Below are 8,539 nucleotides of genomic sequence, written 5' to 3' on the forward strand. Positions count from 1 at the left end.
TTTGATATGTCACCGTTAGATGCGATGACCAATAGATTTGGTCAGTATAGCTAACGGATTAAGGGGCATTGCTGGTTACTCAGACCGATAGATTGATCGTCGCGGGCAGCAAATTAAGTGTGTTTTAATTTGATAATTTTAACTCTCATCTAATGCGACTAATGGATTTAGTCGGGTCGACGAGAGAATTAGTTACGGATTGATGTTTTTGCCAAATGACAATGGGATTGGACAAACCCTAATAGTATAAACTTTCTAAGGTTTTTATGATTTAATATAGTTAAAATTAATTAAATTAATTAACTCGAATAATCGAGTAGTCAAAATAATCGGGAAAATATTGTACTCCTACCCCTAATCCTAGTTTATTATCCTAACCCTATTTTAATTTTCCTAATCCTAATTTAAAATTAAATTATATACATATTAATATGTTAAAAGAATAAAAAAACAATATGTAAACAATATATATATAAAAATAAAACAAATAAACCTGGGGCCCGATCGTATGTGTGTGCTCCCTTGAAGTCCATGATAAGGTCACAGCTCCTGGGGCGTTTGATTTGAAAGGCTGGCGATCCAACGGTTGCTAGTGGAGGATGTATGGTGGACCTTCTCATGTTGCGCGCACCAGAACTGCAAAGAAGAATTGTTTAAAAATAATGGACAAGCCTGGGGATCGAACCCAGGTCTCCTTGTTAGCCATCAGCACGCTCCAACCACTGGGACAACTTGTTTGCGCTGAAATGCATATGCGCCTGTAGCTACAAATATTAGACAATCGCTATTTGGAAATTCAAAAAAAACCAACACGCGCACATGGCCTTCTTCCTCGTGAATTATTTGTTTTCAGAACTTACAGAACCTTCAGCCACGCTTTTCAACCGCTGCCGTAGCCCTTACTTTTGGGATCCTGTGAATTAATAACAATAAACACAAACAAAAAACCCAGATCATATAATTGTTATCTCCTAAGCATGATGGTGTCCATGATTTGTCCTGATTTTGCTTGAAACACAAAACCCCAATTCGAAACCTTCACGACCTAACAATGGCAAATTGCTATATATGAACCAAAACTCGAATTAAACATATCAGAGAGCTTCTAAACTCAGTTATGAACACAACCATATGATCAAATCACGTTAAATATGCATAAGAGTGTAAGATCAAAAATATTGGAAAGAGGCCATAAAAACCAGACGTGAGTTTTACGATTCAGGAGGTCACTCTTGTTTGTGAACGTCTGGGACGATTCAGAGAACCACGATAAATCGATTGACACCCCTAGAATGGCTCGAATTGATCAAATCCTCGGTCTCCAAGTTTCTTCAAGGCCACGGTTTTTTTTGAAACTCCCCTAGCGTTCTTCAGTCTGCCGAAAAATCCCCCCCCCCTTTGTCAATGAATTCCCCCCCTTATATTTACAAATTAGGTTTTTTATACCCTAATGGGCCTATCATCTAACTAATCATTTTAGCCCAAATAAATTACTAATCCATTAACTAATTATATTTATAATAATAATAACCTTAATAATAATATTATTAAAACCACTATTAATTAAAAATAATAGCTAGTTATAATAATAAAATGATTAAACCAATTATTAATATAAATAATAAACCATGTGAATAATTTGTGAGAATGGACTAAAAAACCTCAAAAAAAAATGGCATAGATGGGCCAGAGGACTGGGCCTAAATACCTTCTAACCTTACCTACATTTTAACTCAGGATATTTTATAAGAGGGCGGGATTGACAATAGGAATGTCAAACCCCATGGCTCTTAATTTTGACCCTTGATGAATTAAAAGATATAAATCTGTTCGGGCAAATTTTGGGGTATGACAGATATATATATATATATATATATATATATATGTGTGTGTGTGTGTGTGTGTGTGTGTGTGTGTGTGTGTGTGTGTGTGTGTGTGTGTGTGTGTGTGTGTGTGTGTGTGTGTGTGTGTGTGTGTGTTTAATTACATCTTCCTCTGCGAATCAAATTGCTGAGTACCTTCCTATCAATAAATTTTTAGTCGGTCGTGAGTGTAACATCTCGTGGGTACAACCTTGAGAGGTTCTTGAGTATCAGGCCTTGATAAATTTGGAAGAGGATTAGTTGCTGAAGACTGATGTAAGAGTTGGGTTCAGAATCACAGAGCAATAGGATAGGATGTTTTATGATATTATGACATGTGTTCTGAGTTACTTGGAGTTGCAGGCTACACCTCCATGCCTAAGACAGGATAGCCAAGGTTGAGTAATGCCTACGGCTAAAGGCTTCTCGTGTATCTTTGAGAGTTTGACTTTTATCTCAGCAGTCAGAAGAGAGTACTGAATTAAGGGGGAGTATCTGCCAACCTTCTTTTAATGTACTCCAAATGTAATCCTCGTGTGATTACTGTTCCAAGGAGTGTACACCACTATGTCTTCAGGTTTCTAACTTCTCTTGAAGCTAGGGTGTTGTGGTAAAATAAGTCTTATATGACTAAATGATAATGTCAAACAAGAGGTTGCGACAAGTAAATCAGATTGCTCTTCCTGATGTGGGCTTTGCCGTATTATGGCTAAAATGGGGGAGAGAGCTTATATAAAGACAATGAAGGTTAAAGAAGAATCAGAGACTGTCGAAAATAAAGATGTAAATGTAACTGTTTTTATATGTAATCATAGTTTTAGCCAAAATAAGCCAAAGGGGCAGATTGTTAATTCTCTGAATTATGTAATTGGCATTTATGTTTGGCTAAACTATATGTAATCATATGATGTAAAACTTGCGAATAGAAAATAGGTACATAACACAACAGGTACATCAAGAAGATGTCCTATGAGATATTGGAACATGTTCTGGAATAACATGTCATATGGAATAGCTGTTTGACATCGCGCCTGCTAAGCTGGATTAGTGAGATTCAGTTTCAATTTAACAGATGCAGAATATTCTCTGAATATTATGCAAATCATATAAGGTGTTATATGTTTAAAAGGTCTGAAGAATGAATCAGAATATTTGAAGATTATATAGTTTCTAAATATGGAGATATATTCGGAAACTAAATATTGAAGACCTTGTTTGGAGTATAAGTTACTGCTTGATTTGTAACAACAAATATGCTGTGATTGAAGGCCCAAATCCATTTGGGTAAAGGTTATAAATAGAAGTGTTTGTAACCTAGAAAAAGAAGACAACCGAGAATAGAAAAGATATAATCATTAGGGTTTGTCAAAGTGAACCTCCTGGGCTATGGGAAGGTCACTGTAGTCCTCAAAGCCTGTAGGCAAGATGAGTATGTATTGTTCTTGGAGGAAGCTTTGAAGTAACTCCAAGATAGTTTTCATAGTCAAGAGTCTTGGCTAGGGATTGTCATGGAAGTGTGTCTTCCAAACTGTTTGTCTGTGTGATCAGAATGCGTTGGGTATTAGGTCGTTGCTACAGCTCCTGGGACTGGAGAACTGTACAACATCATTGCGGTGATTGGAAGTGGGATGGAGATATTCTATGTCTAGATAAGATCTAGGTAGAAGGGTCATTGGGTAGGGATTAAGTGAGGGGTTGTAAACGGGGATGTTTAACTCTAAATTAATACTGCTGATAGTGGACTTCATTCTTGGCTTGGTATGCCCCCAGAGTAGGTGTGTTTGTAACCAAACTGGGTCAACAATTACTGGTGTCATTTATCTTTCAGTTTGGCATAAATCTGTGCATATACCTTGCTAAGGTTTCTTGACAGATCACATGTCTCGAGATCTCTCAAGACATTTGAATCTGTTACACCAGAATTTCAAGATACCTTAATAAGACCATGAATTTTGTTCTATATTAATAAATATTTTATTATGTACTCCAAGAATACATTGATGCAAATTGGAACACTTTATCATATGATTCCAAAGAAACTAGTGGCTTATATTCAAAATAGTTGGAGGAGTTGTATCTTAGAAATCAAATAAATAGACTATCTTGACTCAGTACATGATGAATTCTAAAATGATAGCATTAGCAAATATGGAGAAAACACAACACTGTTAGAGAATGTATCTCTAAAGGAGATGTAAAAGTGGATCATATACACACTGATGAAAATTTAGCAAATCCTTTGACGAAAGGATTAGCTAGAGAGAAAGTCCATAATAAATCTAATAAGATGGGACTAAGACCTAAAGTGAGTTGCTCGTGATGGTAATCCAACCTAATAGATTGGAGATTCCAAGAAATAGGTTCAACAGGTAATAATAAGTTGCGAGTAACATGTGGTGATCATGCTAGTATAAATAAGAGAAGCATGAATCTTAAAGCGAAAAGATGACGAGATAATAAAAACTTTTAATGAGATATATAATTTGTATGAGGGAGTACCTAGCTACAGGAGTAATCTTGATAGACACACTTGTATGATTATGGAACTTAGGCCGATTCCTATGGAATTTTGAGGCAGAATTCTTAGAGCCTTCACTAAATTAGGATACACGTGCAGGACCATTAAAGCACAAACTTTTAGAATACACCTTAAAAAAAGGTTGTGTGCGGGTTTGATGTCTAAGATAGAGTTCAAGACAATTGTGTCACTCTTGTTGAATCAGAATCCTACTTGCTACACAAAGGTTCAAGTCGTAGATACCTCTGCTTATGCACAATCTTAAAGAAAATTTGACGTTACCTCTGAAATAAATTTTTTAAATTCAGGTGGGGGATTATTGGAACATGTCAATATTCTAATAGGGAGGTGAATTTCAAAAAGTTCCTTAAATCCCACATTGTTGGAAAAACTAAGTGTGTTTGTGTGTTAGTCGAAAAAAATCCTTAGTCCCATATTTCTTAGGTGGGATATCTTAACTAGCTTATTTCATTATATAAAGAAATAACTTGTTTCATTCTAAAACACATCAAAAGCTATTCTATTGAGGTTTTTCTTCCTCAATGTCATAACTCTGTATCTTTCGAATTATCGAATCGCCAACTTCTCACCTTTTCTTTCTACTCGTTGAATTTTTCGAGTATTTTCTTGAATTCTCTTTATAGAATTATGTTAATTTCTCCTCGTTTGAATTGAGAAATTATCAAGTATTAAATTTGCGATTATCTTTGGAGAGTTATTTGAATTTCTCTTTGTTTGAGAAATCATTTCGAGTGGTCAAATGACCATTATTGAATTCTCTTTGGAGAGTTATTTGAATTTCTCCTCATTTGAGAAATTATTACGACTAGTCTTTATACGATATACTATGAGTGGTATTTATACCATATTCGAATGATTTTTGTACCATCAGAGGGTATATTTCTAGATATCATGCAAATAGCAATCATACAATTATCGAAGTTAATTGTTTTATCTTAGAGGCATCGTGGTTGAATGACTGCTTTTCACAATTTTTAAACAGTGTCGCAAAAATTTTAAAGAGAGCGACACAATATACGACTTATTCTGATAAATTCTTCTGCGGCAATTTTTCAAAACCTTAAACAACAATTCTGTTATGTGAAGTTTTATCTTTTTTCTCAAAGCTCATATGGCAATTTCATTGTTGGTGCACTTATATATTTTGAGTGATTTTGTTGATGCCTAATGTCTCTTTTTTTCATATTGATAATGTTTTTTTTATGCACTCTTTTTGTTGTTATCATAAAAGGGACAATTTATGCAAAAGTTAGCTTAGTTTTAGGGGCAGCATATGATTTTGGACTCAACTTTTTTTTTTTTTTTTTGGATTGACATAGGAGAAAAGGGGAGTATGTGGAAAAGAGTTGGCTTAGTTTTAGAAGTTATTCAGAGTGATGTTTCTAGGCCTTTACAAAGTTTTTTTATTTAATTATTTATGTACCCCCCTATCATGGTATGAACTTATAAGCATATGTTTTGAAAACAAATTCTTGCACAAAATTATATTTTTCATACATTATGGACTTTTGACTCGATTAAAAAATTCTTGAGAATTGAATCATATACTTTCAAAGGTATCACTAGAATGAATCCATTTAAGATTGTTTGTGATTCCAATCATAATTGATTCTTTATTTTTTGACTTGCATGAATCGAATCATGAAATTTTCATTAGCCACTGACTTGCAAGAATTGACTCATGAATTGATTCTACAAAATTAGAATATGGTCAAGTCTAATTCGATTCTATCCATATCTAAAAACCATTATAACTTTGCATGAAGTAATTCATGTGATTTGCATTGTGGTTATTTTAAATCAAATATTTCTTCATCAGGATCTAATGAACAAATCAACTTTGTAATTATTTACTTTGTAAATACTATTTGTATTTAATTGTTTTAATCAATCAAAATTACTATGAGCAAGCATCTTGCTTGAAATATTCAATATAGGATTCAATTTTTTTTGGGTCTATTGTTAGTAGTGTTTTGTTGTTTTATAATCTAGGTTTTATCTGTTATTGTTTAGTTGTGTACACTTTAGGAGTATTACTTAAACTTTTGAAATTATTTACTTATTCAAATTTCAAATCCTTATCCAAATTTTAAAATCTAATTAATTGACATTGTTGTGTATATTTGATCTAATCTTTGAGTTTTGAATTCAAAATTTATATTTCTTGAAGTTGAAAAGGCTAACTATTTGGCATTGTTGTGTATATCTGATTTGAATTTTGAATTCTATTTATAATTAGAAAATTTCTTTGCCAACCTCCCTACCTTCTAGTCCACCTCTGGTAAAAACCCCATACTATCCCTGACTTCGGAAATGCATTTCCGAAAATGCAAGAAAAAGGTGTTTTCGGAGATGCATCTCCGAAAACGCCTTTTTTCTTGAAAAGTTGTCTTATTTCGGAAGTTCATTTCCGAAAACAGTATTTCGGAAGTTCATTTCCGAAATGCTGCGCGTTATGCAGATTTATCAAAACACTCCCCCTCCCCCATTCATTTACCCTAACTCAAATCAAAAACAAGCAAAGGCGAAAATTTGTGCAAACACACTTCCAAGGCTGCATCAAGGCTCCAATCACATTGCTATACAACATTCAAAAGCCCACAAATCACTCAATTTGTAAGTTTTAAATTTGTTAGATTCATTATTCAAATGCATCTTATTTAGGGTTTCAATTGCATAAATGATATATGGACTGGTTGTTAGTAGTATTTATGTTGTTTAGAAGCTTTTTGAATTGGATTTATGTTTGATTTTGGGGTCTGCCATGGAAGTTGCAGAAAACTCCATCGCAGGGATGTTTCGGAAGTTCATTTCCGAAAACACCTCCATCCCAGTTTTCGGAAATGAACTTCTGAATTGTATCAGAAGTTCAAATTTTTTAGTTTTTTATTTTGTCTCGCATATTAGTCGATTTCAATTGTTTACAGGAACATGTCAGACAACCAACCAGCACGCATCAGACAGGGTAGGGAGACCCAGACTGCGTCGGCTAGAGAGGGTAGGGAGTGTCCGTTTTAATTTGCAAGTACTTTATTTTTAACGCCTTTGTTTATTGTGCCTGTTTCTTTGAAGTTTGTGTGCATGCGTTCTGACTTCTTTGACGGCGTGTCGCTGGTTTCCAACGTCTTTGTTCTTTAATGACTTATCTGTTTCCCAAGCGTTTTTGTCCCCTTTCTTCTTTTATAAAAGGAGGTCTCATGGACCTTTCTTTCTTCATTTTTACGCAGGAATGGGTGGCGCTAAGGGAAGAAAGGGTTCTTCAACCTCGTGCTCTCGCGGAGTGAAGGAGGTGAAGGAGAAGAAGAAGGTTTTGACTGGTTCTGCTTCTCGTCCCCTGGGGGTCCATGGCTCGGACGTGCAGGCTCAGTCTTCAGGCGTGAGAGTCATGATCAACGCTGATGGTTCTGAGACTGAGTGGGATGAGGATTGGTATAATTATCTTCATTCGGAGGAGTTCGCTCGTCGGGCAGAATAACGTGTTTTTGTTTTGTTTGATGTGTATTTTGTAACGCTCGTCGGGCAGAATAACGTGTTTTTGTTTTGTTTGACGTGTTTTGTTTTGTTTTGTTTTGATTTCGGATTGTATCTTTCGCACAGTGTTTTTGGATTGGATTTATCATCTTAGTATTTTCAGTTTATATGTTGCTTATTTTTATTTGGCGTTTGCGTTTAATTAAAATGCGAGACTGTTTTAGATAAAACATAAAAAAAAAAAAAAAACACAGTTTCTGCATAATTCGGAAGTTCATTTCCGAATTCACCCCCCATGAGGTGTTTTCAGAAGTTCATCTCCGAAGACACCCCCCATGAGGTGTTTTCGGAGATGCACTTCCGAATTATGGAAATTTTTAAAAAAAAAGCGCTTCAGAAGTTCATTTCCGAAGCAGGAGTATTTTAGGATTTTCGCTGGGGGTGACCCCCATAGGGAGGTGGCTAAAGAAATTTTCTTATATAAACCATTTCTTCATTCTATTATGCATAAGTCGTTTAGAACGTTTTTAAAAACCAATTTTCATAAAGAAAATTTGTTTCTCTAACTTTTTTTATTTGAATTAGAGTTAATCTTAATTCATCCCTATAAAATTAATTTGTAAAATGAAATGTGAAACTTTATATAAAGTATTTCTAAGCTCTATTT

General features: G+C 34.6%; 1 protein-coding gene across 1 annotated transcript; it reads left to right on the plus strand.

Annotated features, from left to right (window-relative positions):
• Positions 1 to 6,802: 6,802 nt before the first annotated feature.
• LOC131599762 (uncharacterized) lies at positions 6,803 to 8,039 on the plus strand. Its single transcript, XM_058872028.1, has 3 exons — positions 6,803 to 7,017; positions 7,329 to 7,399; positions 7,629 to 8,039. Exons 1-3 carry the CDS (start codon positions 6,845 to 6,847, stop codon positions 7,874 to 7,876), a joined length of 492 nt encoding a protein of 163 aa, XP_058728011.1. The 5' UTR covers positions 6,803 to 6,844; the 3' UTR covers positions 7,877 to 8,039.
• Positions 8,040 to 8,539: the final 500 nt, after the last annotated feature.

Source organism: Vicia villosa, linkage group LG4, assembly GCF_029867415.1.
Source record: "Vicia villosa cultivar HV-30 ecotype Madison, WI linkage group LG4, Vvil1.0, whole genome shotgun sequence".
Taxonomy (NCBI): Eukaryota; Viridiplantae; Streptophyta; class Magnoliopsida; order Fabales; family Fabaceae; genus Vicia; species Vicia villosa.

Coding starts and splice junctions, on each gene's coding strand:
- LOC131599762 (XM_058872028.1), top strand. CDS start 6,845: ATGCTGCGCGTTATGCAGATTTATCAAAACACTCCCCCTCCCCCATTC. Junction 7,018..7,328: donor GCCCACAAATCACTCAATTT/GTAAGTTTTAAA, acceptor AATTGTTTACAG/GAACATGTCAGACAACCAAC. Junction 7,400..7,628: donor GACTGCGTCGGCTAGAGAGG/GTAGGGAGTGTC, acceptor ATTTTTACGCAG/GAATGGGTGGCGCTAAGGGA.